At 42.7% G+C, this 17,274-nt stretch overlaps 2 protein-coding genes across 12 annotated transcripts in view; one reads left to right on the top strand and one right to left on the bottom strand.

The window, feature by feature from the left end:
- The window catches only part of OSBPL9 (oxysterol binding protein like 9), a 167,866-nt gene extending 159,707 nt beyond the window's left edge, over positions 1–8,159 (top strand). For 7 of the 8 annotated variants that reach the window (XM_019937825.3, XM_019937824.3, XM_019937823.2 and 4 more), the window contains 8 exons: positions 841–925; positions 1,650–1,760; positions 2,002–2,065; positions 2,195–2,335; positions 4,199–4,277; positions 5,106–5,197; positions 7,097–7,232; positions 7,459–8,159. In XM_019937825.3, coding sequence (XP_019793384.2) covers positions 841–925; positions 1,650–1,760; positions 2,002–2,065; positions 2,195–2,335; positions 4,199–4,277; positions 5,106–5,197; positions 7,097–7,232; positions 7,459–7,533 — 783 coding nt within the window. In that variant the 3' untranslated portion in view covers positions 7,534–8,159. The remainder of the gene's footprint in view (positions 1–840; positions 926–1,649; positions 1,761–2,001; positions 2,066–2,194; positions 2,336–4,198; positions 4,278–5,105; positions 5,198–7,096; positions 7,233–7,458) is intronic. The other variant, XM_073789880.1, reaches the window with a different exon arrangement.
- Positions 8,160–8,501: 342 nt separating this feature from the next.
- NRDC (nardilysin convertase) overlaps positions 8,502–17,274 on the bottom strand; it is a 91,423-nt gene continuing 82,650 nt past the window's right edge. For 3 of the 4 annotated variants that reach the window (XM_019937819.3, XM_033866853.2, XM_019937821.3), the window contains 9 exons: positions 15,912–15,943; positions 15,526–15,664; positions 13,518–13,565; positions 13,178–13,230; positions 12,676–12,759; positions 10,773–10,863; positions 10,392–10,508; positions 9,281–9,370; positions 8,502–9,125 (listed from right to left, as the gene is read on the bottom strand). In XM_019937819.3, the coding sequence (XP_019793378.2) occupies positions 8,928–9,125; positions 9,281–9,370; positions 10,392–10,508; positions 10,773–10,863; positions 12,676–12,759; positions 13,178–13,230; positions 13,518–13,565; positions 15,526–15,664; positions 15,912–15,943 (852 nt within the window). In that variant the 3' untranslated portion in view covers positions 8,502–8,927. The remainder of the gene's footprint in view (positions 9,126–9,280; positions 9,371–10,391; positions 10,509–10,772; positions 10,864–12,675; positions 12,760–13,177; positions 13,231–13,517; positions 13,566–15,525; positions 15,665–15,911; positions 15,944–17,274) is intronic. The other variant, XM_019937820.3, reaches the window with a different exon arrangement.

Here is a 17,274-nt window from a genome sequence, read left to right as displayed (position 1 = left end):
GGCAAGGTGAGGGAAAAGGGACAGTCAGAGATGAATCCTTGCTTGTGGGCTTCAGCAGTTGGTTGGTGCCATTTACTAAAGAGGAAGAGATTGGATTTGGGGAGGGAAAAATCCAGAACTCCAAAATGAAATATAAAGTATAAAATATAAAGACATGTAAGTGGAACTGTCAAGTAGGGAGTTAGAATTTAAGAGTCTGGAGTTCAAGGGAGAGAGAGGTCTAGGATGGAGACGGGGCTTTCAGTGATTTTAGTGTATTTAGAAGGCACTTAAATCCCTGGGATTAGGTGGAATCATCTAGGAAGACATCTAGAGAAGAATAGTTAACTGAGACCTGAGCCACAGGGCTCCAACATTTGGGGGTTGATTTGAGGAAAACAACCAACATGGAAGACCCAAATAAATGCTAAAAGGCCTCTAGGGGTGAAAAAAATAAGCCCCTGGCCCACACTGGCTTTCATATAATAATCTCTCCTTAAAAATAACTCTCTGTATTTTTCCCTTTCCGAATGACACGTTACATGTAGTCCTTTCCTGAAGCAATGTGTCTGTTCTTGTTCATATTGCAGACATTGATAAGTCCCTGTTCTGTGCCAGGCCTGGCCCTGAGTTAGGCACCTTGCCTTCAATAATGTCTTAGTGAGAGAGACTTAGGGAGACTGACACAAAGCAGTAATTCCAGTAGAATAAGTGCTACAAGAAAAGTATATATGAGATGTTTTGGGTGTGTAGAGGAGGGAGCAGTTAACCACCTTGGGAGGCAGAGACTCCAGTTATTAGATTCTCTGCGCTGTCATTTGTTTCCACATCAAAAGAAAATGATGTTATGTTTACTTGCAGGAGCTAGTTTCAGAAGGACCAGTTCCCTGGGTTTCCAAGAATAGCGTAACATTCGTGGCTGAGCAGGTTTCCCATCATCCACCCAGTAAGTTACAGAGCTCCTCGGCAGTAGCCAATTTCAAACTGTTCTGTCTAAAGAGGGTCATAAAGAGCTCCATAACTGAGGTCACTGTACGGTCAGTTTTATGGCCACCTGTATCTTCCCAATCCTGTGAGGATTGATTCCTCATATCTGTTCCTGGTATAAGTTCCAAAGACTCTATTAGGCTTCACTGCTTAATGATATATAAAAAGAAGGGATTTGAGAAGCCACCTTTTAGTGCTTCTGAAGTCATCTTTACAGCATGAGCTGTGCTCTAGTGATCCCAGCAACTCTGAAGACAGTTTATATAAAAAAGACGTAGTTTCTGCACAGTATATTCCTGGCATAGTGGAAAGAAGGTGTGTCCTCCCGTGTTATTTGCTGGATGCAGCATTAAGACTGATAATACTGGATGGGCCCAGGTTGGGGCTGGGCCAGGAACATGCTTGCTGACCAGAAGAACAGACAGACTCTTTGTTTTTAAGCCTCTGGGATTGGTCATAGCCTCATGGTTCAGGGAAATTCCTGCCCACATGGTCCTGAACGGTTGCTTGCATTGGGGGAAACAGGGTATAAAAGGCAGGTGGGTAATTTCTGACTACATTCAAGGCTGTTCTTTGAGGGGTAAAGGATTTTCCCCATGCAGCCAGTTTTTTCTCTGGGTTAATGGAGTTGGAGAGGGGACTATGGCTATGTAGTGCACTAATTGAAAACAATTTCTATTCAGTTTCAGCCTTTTATGCTGAGTGCTTTAACAAGAAGATACAATTCAATGCTCATATCTGGACCAAATCAAAATTCCTTGGGATGTCAATTGGGGTGCACAACATAGGACAGGGTAAGTCTGGGGGCTTTTGGTGGACTACAGTGTTAATAGAATTTTATGTCATTCTAATATGTGCTGGACACCTATCTAGTAAGAGTAAATGGCCCCAGAAAGCCAGTTTGGATGTCATTGTTTGCAGGGAAGCATGTGTATTGGGGGTGAGAGCAGGGGTGGGATGCAAGATTGATTTTCCCTAAACTGAATGGAGATTCCGTCAACTACTTAGCTGAAATTCCATCTCTTGTCTCCACAGGCTGTGTCTCGTGTCTAGACCATGATGAACATTACATTCTCACATTCCCCAATGGTTATGGAAGGCAAGTAGAGCTGTGTGCATTCCTCTGATTAGCAAGCAGCAGACCCTGCTGTTCCTTTGTTCCTTAAGCTGTGCCCCTCCATTCTTTCCTCTGAACTGTCAGCCTTACCTGAAACTTCTGATTTTGCAGGTCTATCCTCACAGTGCCCTGGGTGGAACTAGGCGGAGAATGCAATATTAATTGTTCCAAGACTGGCTATAGTGCCAATATCATCTTCCACACCAAACCTTTCTATGGGGGCAAGAAGCACAGAGTTACTGCTGAGATTTTGTAGGTATTTTGTTTTTCTGCTTCGGTGCTTCTGCTTCTCTGAAATACTTTTCCTTTTGTCTTGAACTATAACTTCCATCAGGAATTGACCATTTTAATGGTTCTGTCTTTGTAAACTTACTTCACATCTTGTGTGTCATGTCTCTTCCTAAAAATCCCATCTCAGGAGGAGACCTAAAATCTGGGGTCAGAACAACCTGAGGTCATTGGTGGGATTTCCTTCCTAGGAACCTGACTTGCAAATGGGGAACTGAAAGAGTCTTCCTGGATCTCCTAGCTAACCCAGATTATGGGTGCCTGACTCATTATTGCTGGATTGGACCATGAGCTAGCCCATACAGGAGACCCTGTGACTCCCACCGAAGTGTCTCAAAGCCCTCATAGTCCTTTTTTCTGTGCTTTGCTGGGGAAAAAGAGTAACCATCACATCTTTGCTTGGTTCTGTTTGACTCTCTAGGATCAGATGAAGACAGCTGTTCTGTCAGTTGGGTGGTTTAGAGCCTGCCTAGAAGAGGAAAACTGCAGGACTTTCTCTGACCTCAAAGGCCTTACTGGGAACAGTGTTGCAGATGGAAGACATAGGATTGGTTAACCAGTTTTTTAGGGAGATAATTTAATTTGGATGACAGAATCAGCCTCCAAAAAAATCTTGAGCAGGGCAGGACGGGACCACGAGCACAAGATGTTTATTACTAAGGATCACTGTAAAATCCAAAATAATATTGCAGTCAGAAAATACGGGCAGAGGTTAGGGAATAGCACCAGTCACCACGATAATGCGGCTGCTCCCCTAAAATAGGCAGGTGGGGGAAATAGGATGTCCAGAACAAAGACCTGCGTGGGCCTGCTTCTCAGAATTCCTCAGAGGCAACCAACCAGCAGCAACAGGAACTGCTAGCAGATTTTTTGGCCAGTCACAGCGACTTATATAATAGAAAGACTGCCTTCTGAAAGAATGCTTGGTGGGCTTTTCAAATTAGGGTAATGTCTAAATATTATGAAAATAGTTTTGACCTAAGAGGGTCTTGGGAAGCCCCAGGGGTCCCCAGGCCATACTTTGAGAACCACTGCACAATAACCTTCTAAACTTGGAATCCTACCATTTTTCTTTCCCTTTGTCCTCCTTCACACAAAGCACCAAGTCATAGAGGAAGCAAGTTTCAGCCTGCTGATAGCAACTTCATCCCTCTACCCTGTGTATTTTTCTCTTTCTGACCTCCTAGCCTCCTTCTATGTCCATGCCTTGCCCTTCCTAATCTGTCCTTTGTTGTAATGCTTATCTTCTAAGTTCCATACCTGCCATACCCATCACTGTCATGTCCAAGTAAAACCTGTTGGGGCTTCTGAGGAAGGGATCCTTGCTTAGGAAAAGAGGTAAAATCGTTTGACCCAGAGGTCCCTTTCAGCCTGAAGATGAAAGCCTGGTCTCCAGCATTGTATCCTTAAGTGAAGCCTTCTCTGACCCTCATCCTAGCAGTGTTGCCCTTGGTCTCCAGTGCTCACCTGAACTCACCACAGCACTTGCCACCCAGAATCTCAATGGCAGTGTCTCCCCACTAGACTGTGAACAGCTCGAGGGCAGGGACTGTCCCTAGTTTGCCATGGTCCCAGCACCTAGCGCATCTCATACCCACAGTTTCTGGGATCTTGAGTCTATTAGCATCTTCTTTAGGGCCCTCATTCTTATAGTTGGCTCTGAGAAATCCAGTTTTATTAAGCTGCCTTCACCAAAGACTTCACAGTTGCTCCTCTGTGTTCTGCTCTGTGTAGGTAGGTCACACTAACGAGATTCTTTGGTAGAGAAATTTCAATTTGAGACTAACACAAATGTTTGTGGTTTTTTGTTTCTGTTTTTTAATCTAGTTCTCCAAATGACAAGAAGTCTTTCTGCTCAATTGAAGGGGAATGGAATGGTGTAATGTATGCAAAATACTCAACAGGGGTAAGAACCTGTGTTTTGCCATTTGTTTCAGGCTTCATTGAATCGTAGCCCATCCCTTACTCTGGCTTCCTTCATCTGGAAATTTAACCAGGATGAGCTCTAATGCCAGCTCTTCAGGGCAAGCCTTTTCCTTCTCCCACCTCTTACCTAGCAGTACAGGTAGTAGAATGATTTTTACTTTCCTCTCTCTCCTTAAAATACTCAAGAATAATATATTAAAAAAAAAATGCTTGACACCATAGTAAGCACCCAGTAAATGTTAGCTATATCGTTAGAATATATGCTATGTGTGTTTATAAATAAAATGAGGTGCTAAACTATTAACTCGTGTGTTTGTATATACACAGTTTGATTTTGTCTAAGAAATGTATTAACTGCCTGGCACCAGGGATACAGAAATGAGTAAGATAGTCCTTGCCCTCAAGGATAGTCCTTGCCCTCAAGGAACTTGCAAACTACCTAATTAAGGTAGGAGGGAGGTGGTATGGCATTAACAGGAGGAGCCAATGAATTGGATTTTGGACTCAGAATTTGAAATTTTAAAAGCACTTCAGAGTACTTAACGTTAGGATTAGTTGTCTAGCTCTCCAAGAGATTACATCCCAAGCATGTAGCACATAGCCACATTGAAACTGTCTGTTGAATTGAGCCTTTACCAAGACTTAAAACAAACAATTATAATTTAGGCTGAAGACTGCATATGGAACTCATTGTCTACATCACTAACATGTGGGATTTCATGATTAAATCTGTTAATGGGAAGAGTTGACTTTTCCTTCTAGAACAGTGTGAACAATAAAACATCTATCTACCTCTTCTGTTTTCTAGGAAAATGTAGTTTTTATAGATACCAAGAAGTTGCCTATAATCAAGAAGAAAGTGAGGAAGTTGGAAGATCAGAATGAGTACGAATCCCGCTGGTAAGGAGGTGACATAACTAGAGCTTGCAGCAGTGCTCTTGCTATTGGCCAGGCATAGGTGCAGGGCTGGGTTGTAGAGACTGTATAGCGGGGTGTAACAGAGCACAGACTGAGTTTGAATGCCTGGGTTCATATGGAGCTCCACCACTTGCATTGTAACCAAGACTGTAAGCTACCCTCTCTGCCTTCTTTCCTGAAATGGGAACTACCTCAGCATTGTTGTGAGAACTAAATGAGAAAAACATGGAGCCTACGTATGATGCTTGGCATATAATAAGTATAGAGTGTATGCTGACTTATCACCATCTTTATGGCTTGTAAGAGATGGTACTGAGGTCCCAACTGAGATCATATATATATCAAAACATCTTTAGGGTCTCTTTTTTTTTAAACATCGTTATTGGAGTATAATTGCTTTACATTGTTGTGTTAGTTGCTGCTGTATATCAAAGTCAATCAGCTATACATATACATATATCCCCATATCCCCTTCCTCTTGTGTCTCTACCCACACTCCCTAGGGTCTTTTTTGTTTGCAAGAAACTTAAAAAAAAAAATTCCATTTCTGAGTATTTTAGTATGTATCTGTAAAGTGACTTTTTCAAACAAACACACAAAAAACACCAGCCACAATATCATCATTGTACTTTTTAAAAAAATCAGTTATTCCTTAATATCATCAAATATCTAATTGGTATTCAATTTTCTAGTAGTCTCAAATGTCATAATTTTTCCCCTTTCCATTTGTACAATAAAATCAGGATCTTTTAGTGGTATGAGGAATCATGCACTAAAGTTCTTTGTTTAGCATATTAGGGGATTTCTTAAGTGAAGAAGACCTTACAAACTATAACCCTGCCTGTGTCTTTAACTTGTTAACAGTCTGCTTGCCTGGACTGCCTGCTCATAGTTATAAGTGGAGATCTGTAGACATTTATGCTCTGCTACTCACACAAGGGGAATCTTAGGGTGTCTACTTTTCTAGCTCCTAGGAGTCTTCACTTTATTTTATTTTATTTTAATTTATTTCTTTAATTTATTTTTGGCTGCGTTGGGTCTTTGTTGTGGTGTGCGGGCTTCTCATCGCGGTGGCTTCTCTTGTTGCAGAGTACGGGCTCTAGGTGCGCAGGTTTCAGTAGTTGTGGCGCACGGGCTTAGTTGCTCCGCAGCATGTGGGATCTTCCCGGACCAGGGCTCGAACCCATGTACCCTGCATTGGCAGGCCGATTCTTAACCACTGCACCACCAGGGAAGTCCCTTTCCACCAGGGAAGTCCCAGGAGTCTTCACTTTAAAGTGTTGTTTGGACCAGACTTGTCTAGTTATCATTTTCCAGGCCTTGAGAGGAAGCCAAATCTTTTACCTCGCCTTAAGTCTCTGCAGTGCATCTCTTGACCCTTATTCTCTGTATTCAAACTGCTTCTCCCAGATTTCGTTATTAATTCCAGGGGAGTCTTCATGAAATAGAATTTCTCAGGTCCTCTGATCTGATCTTACTATATACCCCTTTTGGTTTATACTAAGGGACACTGAAGCCCTAGAGAGGTGAACTGACAGCCCCAAGGTTGCATCACTAGTTAGAGGTACAGCCAGAAGTGGAATCCCAGTCTCAGCTGTTTTTTCTCCTCTGTTGTCCTAACCATATATCCAGCTTTCTGCCCATCCTGTATTTCCTCCTTTGACAACTAGCAGTGGAATCTTCTGAGACCACTTCTCTGTTCTTTACTCCAGTGCCCTGGTGTCAGCCGAAGATTTATAGTCTGTGAACTACAGCATTTAAAGCCATTTGACTTGTACTGTAGTTATATAATATTGTAGATGGATCTAGCCTTTCATTCTCAAGACTGCTAACTCCTCTGTCCATCAAGTACTTATTAGTACCTTCACTTCTTTTCTTTAGCCTTTGGAAGGATGTCACTTTCAACTTAAAAATCAGAGACATTGATGCAGCAACTGAAGCCAAGCATAGACTTGAAGAAAGACAAAGAGCAGAAGCCCGAGAAAGGAAGGAAAAGGAAATTCAGTGGGAGACAAGGGTAAGCTTGCTTTGGAAGCCTGCCTCAGTCTCCCTACTGCTGTTCCCTGAGCTGTAACTTATTTGTTCATTTCAGTGAATACTGAAGTACCGAGTAAACATGGTGATGAATGAGATGAACACTCATTTCAGTGTTGGGGGGAGGGGGAGCACATAAAATAATTAAAGGTATGATATTATAGAAGTACAGAGCAAGTGTGTAACTGAATTCTCCCCTTTTCTTTTAGTTATTTCATGAAGATGGAGAATGCTGGGTTTATGATGAACCATTACTGAAACGTCTCGGTGCTGCAAAGCATTAGGTTGGGAAATGCAAGGTTTGCTCCTGGTGACCCAGGCAGGAGGCACAATGAAGTAACAGTCTTCCTTTGGGAGAACCTATTCACTCCCTTCTTATTGCAGTGGTTCCTATCTCAGGGATACTGGACTTTCTGATGCAGATGAACAATTAAAGCGAGAAAAGCTTCCCTTTTTCCTGTTCTGTGGCAGTTACAGTGTTGACTTCGGTCTTGAGAAAAAACTTCAGGTTTTGAAAACAAGATGTCTGCTCCTTTTCCAAATCCCATGTTATAAATCCCAGTCTCAAACTCTGCACTCTAGTATTGCTGTTGAGATATACAACATCTGTTTCCTAGCTCATATAATCTTGGGTTCTATATATACACACACACACACACACACATATACATATATATAGGTGATGCCAGGTTTTTCATAAATACGCCATGTACTGTAAATATTGGTTCCTCTGAGTTGTTTTAGAAAATTTAGCACAATGTATTAAAACCACGTTAGGAAATTTCATGGTCTTACCTACAATAACTTTTATTTTGGAATTGAACTATTATTAAATTGTATCCAACTCTGGACTACAGTTTAATTATACTCAGTGCTTCTTAAGCCTTCATAAAGTAATTTTTCCAACCTTTTTTTTTTTTTAGTGTGTTTCTTTTATTATTTTTATGATTAAACTTGAACCCAGTTATTTGGCAGCCTTGAATACAGGAGCTAGCTTTTTACAGGGACTCTTGAAGTAATGAAGGGGTCCATCCTTTTCTTTCCTTAGGCTCTGTGTTCTGTCTTTAGCCCCCACAATGCTATTGTGCATGTTTTAATTGAACTCTCAAGTAGTACACATAGGGCTACCGACATTTTATCCAAAAATATTTTATTGCCTTAGAGAATTTGGGAAGAATGTTTATTTTTAGATCCCCACCCCACACCGAAACAAAATATAATTAATAAAAGGAATGCCACAGCAGCAAATGGCTCATTCTGAAGGGCAATACAGAATTACCTTTATTTTTAAATACATTAAAAACAACAACACAGGTATTAGTATTAGCACCTCGCATTTAGGTACTAAGAAGACATCAGTTACATAGGGCCTCTGAAGCCTGTCATACAGAACTGGATTCTCAATCTGAGAGGACCAGGACAGGCCAGGGCGTCTCAGATGGCTCCTGCAAGCTTTTTGGTTACATTGGCCCACCTGCTAATTTCTCTCTGCAGCTGCTATAGTAACTGTTGGTTTGTTAGTCACAACAGGAGGGGCGGGGTGGGGGGAACGACAAATTCTATGATGCCAGTGCAAAAATTCAGTGGAAGCCCTAAGGCAGTAGTAGTGTAACTAACTTCATAAAATTCAAACAAACACTTTTAAATACACAGTGCTTCAGGCCAATGAGATTGCAGTTTATTTGACTATTTTATGGTAGGGGAGAAGGTTAAGTCTTGATGTGAAAGCCCTGATATCAATAACGGGGATGGTACAATCTGCCAGCAGAGGAGAGGTTGGCAGGTAGGTTAGCTGCATCACTTCACAAGAAGAGTTTGAATCCTCACCGGAAGGGGTACCATCCTCTTCCGGCTCGTACTTCCCAAATCCAACAACCTGAAAGAGGCCAAAGACTTGAGGTGAGAGAGAATGCTGACAAAATTTGGGGACCTGTTAGGATCTCTGATACCAATCTAAACTCAGGGAATGGTAAATGTGCTAAATGACAACCCTGGAAAGGACAGAGCTACAGCTTAGGTAACCATACTCACATGAACGCTGAGCATTTTACTTCCTGGTCCTCTATGGGCCTTGAACCAGTTGACTAGGTCTGATTTTGAGAATGATTTCAGTGCTTCAATCTTAAAGGGGGAAGGGAGGACAGGAAAGAAAGAAAGCTTTAAAAGACTAACAGTGTATTTTCTGTAAGGATATTAAACATAACACCCTAGGCAGACCTCCTTGATCCTGCTTTTTGCACATCGTTTTATTCTTCCACGTTTCAGCTGGCTCCCAACCTTCTGGAGAAGGATAAAAATGAGCCTCTGACACACCTTCATGTTTCTTAGCAGTGACTGACCCTGACAGGTAGCAGATGGTGTAATTACAGCTGAGTACTGTACGCTGAGCCAAACCCATCACACCTTAGTGTCACCTCTCAGGTACATGGTAATGGTACACTCTGGCTTCTAATAGGAAAACCGCAGAACCTGAAGAGCTGGACTGACTGAAGCCTCTTGTTAAATAACCCCTCTGCTTCAATATCCTTTGGTAATTCACCACATAGGGTTATAGTATCAGAGCTATGGATTGCAGTGCCCAGAGCTCTTTTCCATGGGATTTATTACTTTGGGCTAGAATTTGTCACAAAGACCTATACACAGAATTCTTAAATCTGGGGAAGGAACTCCATAAAATTGAGAACCAGAAGTTCTCAATTTTCTTTAAGTAGCTGAAGCCGTTTTTCTCCCAAACCTTATAGGGAACCTAAGCATATAATGAAAAAGTGAAAAAAAAATGTGTATATATATATATATATATATATATATATATATATATATATATATATATGCAGAAGTGAATGCTGTACAGCAGAAATTAACACTTTGTAAATCAACTATACTTCAATTTTTTAAAAATGGATCTGAGTGAAATTGGGGGAGCAGAAGTAAGGATTAGCAAGCACCCTGCTCACTTGGCTACCTAAGGCTCTAGAGAAGCCAGTCTGGAAACAAGATTTGATCAATCACATCAAGGAATGGGCAAGTAAATAACTTGCCCCAGGTTTCTCTTCCACGCAATACCAATTTGCTTAGAATTGTATCTCCTGTTAAATCAGGAGTCCCTTTCTGGGCTGTCTTACTCTGAAAACGGTGTTACTACCTCATGGGCAAGGCGATCAAAGAGATACTGCTGGGTCACCACTTCATTCCAGTTCCTGTCCACCTCCTCCCCAAGGTGGGTGTCCTCGCACTCCTTCAGCTTGATCAGAGCTGTGACCTGTTACCATCAGAAAGAGACACCCTCAGGTGTGGCCTCACACCAGTTCCCTCAGAACACACTTGGCCCTGTCCAGTCTGCTTTGTAATGGACCTGCCAGCATGATGGGGAGGGATGAAGCTGGGAAGACATGGTCAGATTAAGGGGGGTGCTACAGAACTCAAGAACCAGCCAGCATACAGCACTGTTAAGACTGGTGTCTAGTTGTCATGAGGGCTTGGGTGGGCCAAGGAACAAAAGACCAGGCCAACACAGTAAAGTCACCTGGGTGTTGAATGCATCCTCAGTGAGGTTCTCGATCTTCTCCTCGAAGCTAGAAAGAAACTCTTCTATCTTCTTATCAACAACTTCAGAGCTGAAACAAAACACCTTCAATTACAAGTCATCAGTGACCAGGTCTCAAGCAGAAGGCAAAGGAGAGAATCAGGGCTAAGGCATATTTCCAGGAAAGAGGCTGAAGTGATATTCTCCCCTAAGCTGTGGGAGGGAAGGGAACGGTGAAGAACCCTACCCCTACCCCGCCTCTAGCCCGATTTCCTGGTATCCTCACAGGAAGCAGTAGACAGCCAGGCTGACCATTCCAAAGCTGAGAACCAACAAGGCCTTGTATTGGGTTGGCCCAAAAGTTCATTCCGTTTTTTTCCATAAGATCGGTCTAGTAGCGCTTAGTTGTCTTTAACTTCATTCAAAACAATTCTGTTAGATTGTATTGTGACAGCTGTCATATCAGTGTGCATTTAAAAAAATATATCAAAGTTGGTGAATTTTTGTGTAGCCATTTTAATATTGAATATGGAAGAAAAAGCAACATTTTCGGTATATTAAAAACGCAACTGAAACGCAAAAACAGATCTGTGCAGTGTATGGAGAAGACGCTGTGACTGACTGAACGTGTCAAAAGTGATTTGCAAAGTTTTGTGCTAGAGATTTCTCACTGGACAATGCTCCACGGTCGGGTAGACCAGTTGAAGTTGAGAGTGATCAAATCGAGACATTAACAGAGAAGGATCAGCATTATACCACACAGGAGAAGGCCAACATACTCAAAATATCCAAATCAAGCACTGAAAATCATTTGCACCAGCTGGGTTATGTTAATCGCGTTGATGTTTGGGTTCCCACATAAGTTAAGCGAAAAAACCTTCTTGACCACATTTCCCCATGCAATTCTCTACTTAAACGTAATGAAAACGTTCTGTTTTTAAAACAAATTGTGACAGGCAATGAAAAGTGGATATTGTACAATAATGTACAGAGATTGTGGAGCAAGCGAAATAAACTACCACCAACCACACCAAAGGCCGATCTTCGTCCAAAGAAGGTGACGTTGTGTATATGGTGGGATTGCAAGGGAGTCCTCTATTATGAGCTCCTTCCAGAAAACCAAACGATTCATTCCAACAAGTACTGCTCCCAGTTAGACCAACTGTGTCCAGGTGGTCAACAAAAAGTGTCCAGAATTAGTAAACAGAAAACACATAATCCTCCATGAGGATAACGCAAGACCGCATGTTTCCTTGATGACCAGGCAAAAACTGTTACACCTTGGCTGTTTAGTTCTGATTCATCCACTGTATTAGCCAGACATTGCACCTTCGGATTTCCATTTATTTTGGTCTTTCCAAAATTCTCTTAATGGACAAAATTTCCATTCCCTGGAGGACTGTAAAAGGCACCTGGGACAGTTCTTTGCTCAAAAAGATAAAAAGTTTTGGGAAGATGGAATCAGGAAGTTGCCTGGAAAATGGCAGAAGGTAGTGGAAAAAAATGGTGAATACATTGTTCAATAAAGTTCTTGGTGAAAATGAAAAATGTATCTTTTATTTTTACTTTAAAACCAAAGGAACTTTTTGGCCAACCCAATACCTTGCTTGTAGCATGAATGCCAGGTCGGGCATCCCTGCCTTTCTGGTTCTCAGATATGCCTGAAGAGAGGAAGTAGTGGCTAGCCCTGTAGTCACCATAGGACTTGAGTCAAGCCCTATGGGCCCACTCCTCATACTCACCATTGCTAAGTCCAGGATCAGGCCATCTATGAGCCAACCCCTGCAGCTGTGACTAAATGGGAATCAAATGGTCAGAGCTGCCTGAGGTTTAAGGATGCAGTCCCTATTCTCTGTGCCAAGAAAAATAATAGTTGGGCCCATCTACTCACTCGTTTACTCACTTGTATTTGGTTGCCTGAGTCCCCACGGTGACAGAGAATCCTAGAATCCCAGATGTATTCCTACAGGTAGGGTAGACATGGTACCTACAGCCAGAATGAAAAGTCCTATGAGCTCAGGCAGTCACTTAGGCCCTGTCCTCAGAGGCACTAGAGAGGAGTGGGAAGGGTTTCTGCTCATCCCTACTGGACCTGAAGGTCCTGGAAGAGGATCCATAAATGTGTACATGTATTTTACTCTCAGGTTAGAGTATCCAACCCTCTACTGAACTGTGGACCACAGGCTAGCTTTTTCTCTTGCTAATCTTGAAGCTTGACCAAACTGAGAGCCTGATCACAGTCCAAGATGCAAATTCCAGAAGTTTTGACCAGTAGGTACGACTCTAAGGCATGAAAGGACCAAAGAGCTCTGAGAGATTGCTCAGTCAGGATATTTGATAAACTTAAGCCTGCAAAGTAAGCCCCAGGTCTTATCTGAGCTCAATTTTCTTGCCAGCAGACTTACCCAAGGGTCTGCTTGGTTCGAAGGAAGTCAAAACAAGGCTCTTCCATGTGCATCTGTAATTCAACATACCATCAGCTCAACTCCTCCCAGCAGAGAAACTTCCATTTCTTCCCCCAAAAGTGTTACACATGACCCCAGAGTCCAGCCTCCCTCCTAAATTGCCCAGGCCCCCCGTCCATATTCATACTGGGTGAGAAACACTAAATAACCATCTCACCTACCAATCACAGATCTCTGACCACTCCCAAGTCCCTAGCCCTCAGGGAGAAAGGCCAGAAAGCCAGTCCTCACAGTGGGTCAGGGGCTCATGAACATCGTGACTCTCCTTTATGCAACTTACCACAAGCAGCTCCATAAGAGTGTATTCTTTCAGGCTCCTGGCACCTGACTGAAAGAAAAAGCTGATCTGACCAACTGAAAATCCAATGGCTTACAGGGCTTTTTAATAATCCAGCTATTCTCAGCAACCATTTATTCAGATATTCAGAAGAGTACTATCCCACTCTTCTCTTCCAAGAGTTCATCATACCCTCTTATTGCTATACTTTCTGCCTTCCCACAAAACAGGAGATCTGTGAGGACAGAAATCGTGCTTGATGATTTGTATTCCCAGCCCTAGCACAGAACTGCAGGTAGACGTGGAGGTGAGTCGAATAATCCCTGACCTGCCTGCCAGCTCCTGCCCAAAGAACCCAGAGGACACAACCTAAAATCAAGTACTTGCAGTTCAAGGTCCTAAGGAGGAGAGCAAGAAATGTCTGGGTAACTGGACCTATTCCTCAGATGGAGAGGATATGAATAGGAGCTTCTGCAGCCACACACACGGACCCAAAACTAGTTGATAAGAAAAATGCATAAGAGGCAGATACCACACTTGGAGACCACATCCTGGCTATCCTGGAGACTGGCAAAACAACAGGATGAAAGAGGGCAGGAGGCCAACGAGCAAGTGTTGCCAGTGCATCCCAGTCAGACTCTTGCAGGCTCCTCTGATACAGACTCATTACTATTCCTTCCTGCTTCACCTGAGGAAGCTGAAGCCTCTGTGCCCTGCAAGCCCTGTTTATCAGCAACAAGATTTCCTGTATGCCTCTGAAAGGATTGCAACAAAACTATTCAAAACCTTGTATCAACTTCCTGTTCAAAATGCTCTCTGTGAGGAGGGAAGTGGTTTCCCCAAGGGAAGCAGTTTGTATTAGAAGCTAGTGCTAAGAGGTGATCCATGGAAAGCACCTCAACAGACTCCGTCTTACAATACAAAATCCTGCCTGAAACTGGAGAAATACTACTCTCTCTGGGTTAAGCACCAGAAATGTAGACAGGGCTAAGCAGGGCCAGGTCATACCATATATGAAGTTTGGGACCTGGTAGTCATTGCAGCTTCAAATAAGCTGAGAACCTGGAAAAAAAAAACCAGGTAGCTACAGCCAGAGGAAGACAGGCTCTACAGACAAGCTGGGCCTCTAGGGAAAGATTCAGGCCCAGGGCCAGAAACACAGGAAAAGGACAAAGTGATGGTGAAGCCATGCAGCCCTGCCCAAAGTTCAGGCCAGGAATCTTCACAAGGCCAGACAGAGAAGTGACTTCCTCATGTAGACAATCCAGGACCATAGCAGCAGCTATAGGAGCCCCAGAGTTTGGGAAGTCTGAGATCAGTCTAGATAGACACAGGTCCCCATAGTCCTAGAAGTGAGTATGACTAACCACAAGCTAAAATAGTCTATGAGCCAATTGAGAGAGTTGCAGAGCTCTTCCTTATTTTAAGCACCATCCCATCTCTCCAGAATTATGTGGAAAAAATACAGGATTTGAGGACAGAAGGTATAAATTCGAGCCCCAGCTGGTATGACCTCAGGTAAATGAAGGACCTCAGATCCATCATCCATAAAACAGGTGATAAATCCTATCTCTCAGGTGCTTTGAAACCTTTAATTATGACTCTGGTATTCATTCTGTTTACTGTGTATTGGTTGACTGGCTATGTTTATTTTTGTCACATTTTTAAAACTGTCCTTTTAACAAATGTCCTCCTGCTCCTTGGAGTTCTGACATGGGAACATGTAGGAATTTCCAGCCATACTTCAGTCTCTGTCCCTCTGGACTAGTGGTTGGGTGATTAATAGAAGCACTGTGATTGAAAAAGGATCCATTTCACTGACAGGAACAATTTTTAAATGTAGTTGCTTCAAGAGTACAAATGACCCCAAGCATATAACCACAGAATAACTGCAAAAGGTCCTTGAAGAGCATAGGCTCACTTCTCCCAGGTACTTTGGACCTTCCCCCACGCTTTAGTGTCCTAAAGATACTTAGCCATGAGGACAGCTGTGTGCAAAGGGGCCACTGACCTGGTAGTATACAGTAACTTCAGAGTTGGCATCACCCTTGTTCAGAGCTCTCACTTTGCATAGGTGGTGGCCACTGGGCAGCTCTACCACCTGGAACTGCACAGGCATCTCCTGCTCCAGAGGCATGAAGTTCAACTTGCTGCAAAACAATCAGTGTGGGTTACTGAGGCCGTGCCTTTATCCTCTTACCTGCACCCCCAAACTGTGAAAAGGTCAGGCCTTCCACAGTCCCATCTGAATTGCTTTGTTTATATAACTAGCCTCAAAAAACCTACTACGAGAAGCATCTCCATTGTGGATTTAGTAATAACTGAGTTTTGGTCTCAAGGCCCTCATGCTATTAAGAACACATAACTCCCAAAGAGAAAACTCAAACCAATACTCACTCAACAACATATTTCAGGAAATCCATAGATTCCTAGGAGGCAAAAGAGAAGAAAATAACTATATTAGGTTCTCCTGACATTAATTTCACCCAGAACCGACTAATACCAATATTCTAACTGCTTGGGAAGCCCTGGAATGCATTAGGAAAGCAGATATCTATTATCCTAAATGCTGGTCATTCATTCACTGGGCTTATCATTCACTGATTCAATACTGATTATGTTTGTTGAATACTAAGGCTCTCAACTGAAGTGTCTCTTTTTCTGTTCTCCCTTGGTGCGTTTACCTGTTTACCTGTCCACTGTGAAACTTTCCCCACTGAATCAAACTTAATTGTTCAGTTTACCCCACTAGGCTGTGTTTTAGAAACCTGGATCTATTAATACAGAGCCTGGCATAGAGTGAGTGACAGAATAATACTTAATACTAAGTGAATGATGTATCCCCTCCCCCTCTTAAGACTTGTTTTCTAACCTGTGAGGGATAAGTGGAGAGGTAAGCTTATCTCTAAAGTGGTTTCTGCCTGGGGTAATTCATGGTACTAAGTCCTCTGAACCAAAAGGACCCCTACACGGTACTCCCACTGTGCTCAGAGAAGCAGGCAGCTATTCCTGCTCTTCTCCGTTTTTAAACTTTCTGTTGGCATGACAGAAACCAGGGCTGGTTTGGGGGTTGGGGGATAAAGACAGAGAAGTAGGGAGGATAGCAGCCAATCTCGAGAGTGGCCATTTATATATTCCATTAAAGGGCCAGTCCTGAGAAACTGGGAGGCCATGGAGGAAGAGGTCAAGAGCCAAACAGTTCAGGGACTGTCCGAACAAGCACTCCTGGCTGGAAGAGGCCTCAGTTAGTTACATGGTCCCACAGACACATCCAATTCAATATGGATCAAAACCAACTCCCCATATGGCCCCAAACCTACACTGTTCCTACTCCTCTACCAACCCACTGGTTCCAGTAAGAAATCTGGGCATCATCCTAGAGCCCTCCCTTCTCCCTCACCCCCACAGCCAATCAGTCACTGCCTTTGATCATCCTCTGCCTCATTATTTCTTAAGCATTTCTTTTTCATTTATTTTGCCTAACCTCAGGCTTCTTCATTTTCACCTCAACTTTTTTATTATGGTAAAAATACATAAGTTTACTATCTTGACCTTTTTTAAGTGTAAAGTTCTGTAGTGTTAAGTATATTCACATTGTTGTGAAATGGAACTCCAGACTTTTCATCTCGCAACACTGAAACTCAATACCCATGGAAACAATGACTCCCCTTCTTTCCCTCCACAACCCCTGGTAACCACTATTCTACCTCCTGTTACTGTCACTACTCTAGAGATCTCATATAAGTGGAATCACACTTCA

Source organism: Tursiops truncatus, chromosome 1 (assembly GCF_011762595.2).
Source record: "Tursiops truncatus isolate mTurTru1 chromosome 1, mTurTru1.mat.Y, whole genome shotgun sequence".
NCBI classification, from domain to species: domain Eukaryota; kingdom Metazoa; phylum Chordata; class Mammalia; order Artiodactyla; family Delphinidae; genus Tursiops; species Tursiops truncatus.
This window is presented reverse-complemented; position numbering and strand designations above follow the sequence as displayed.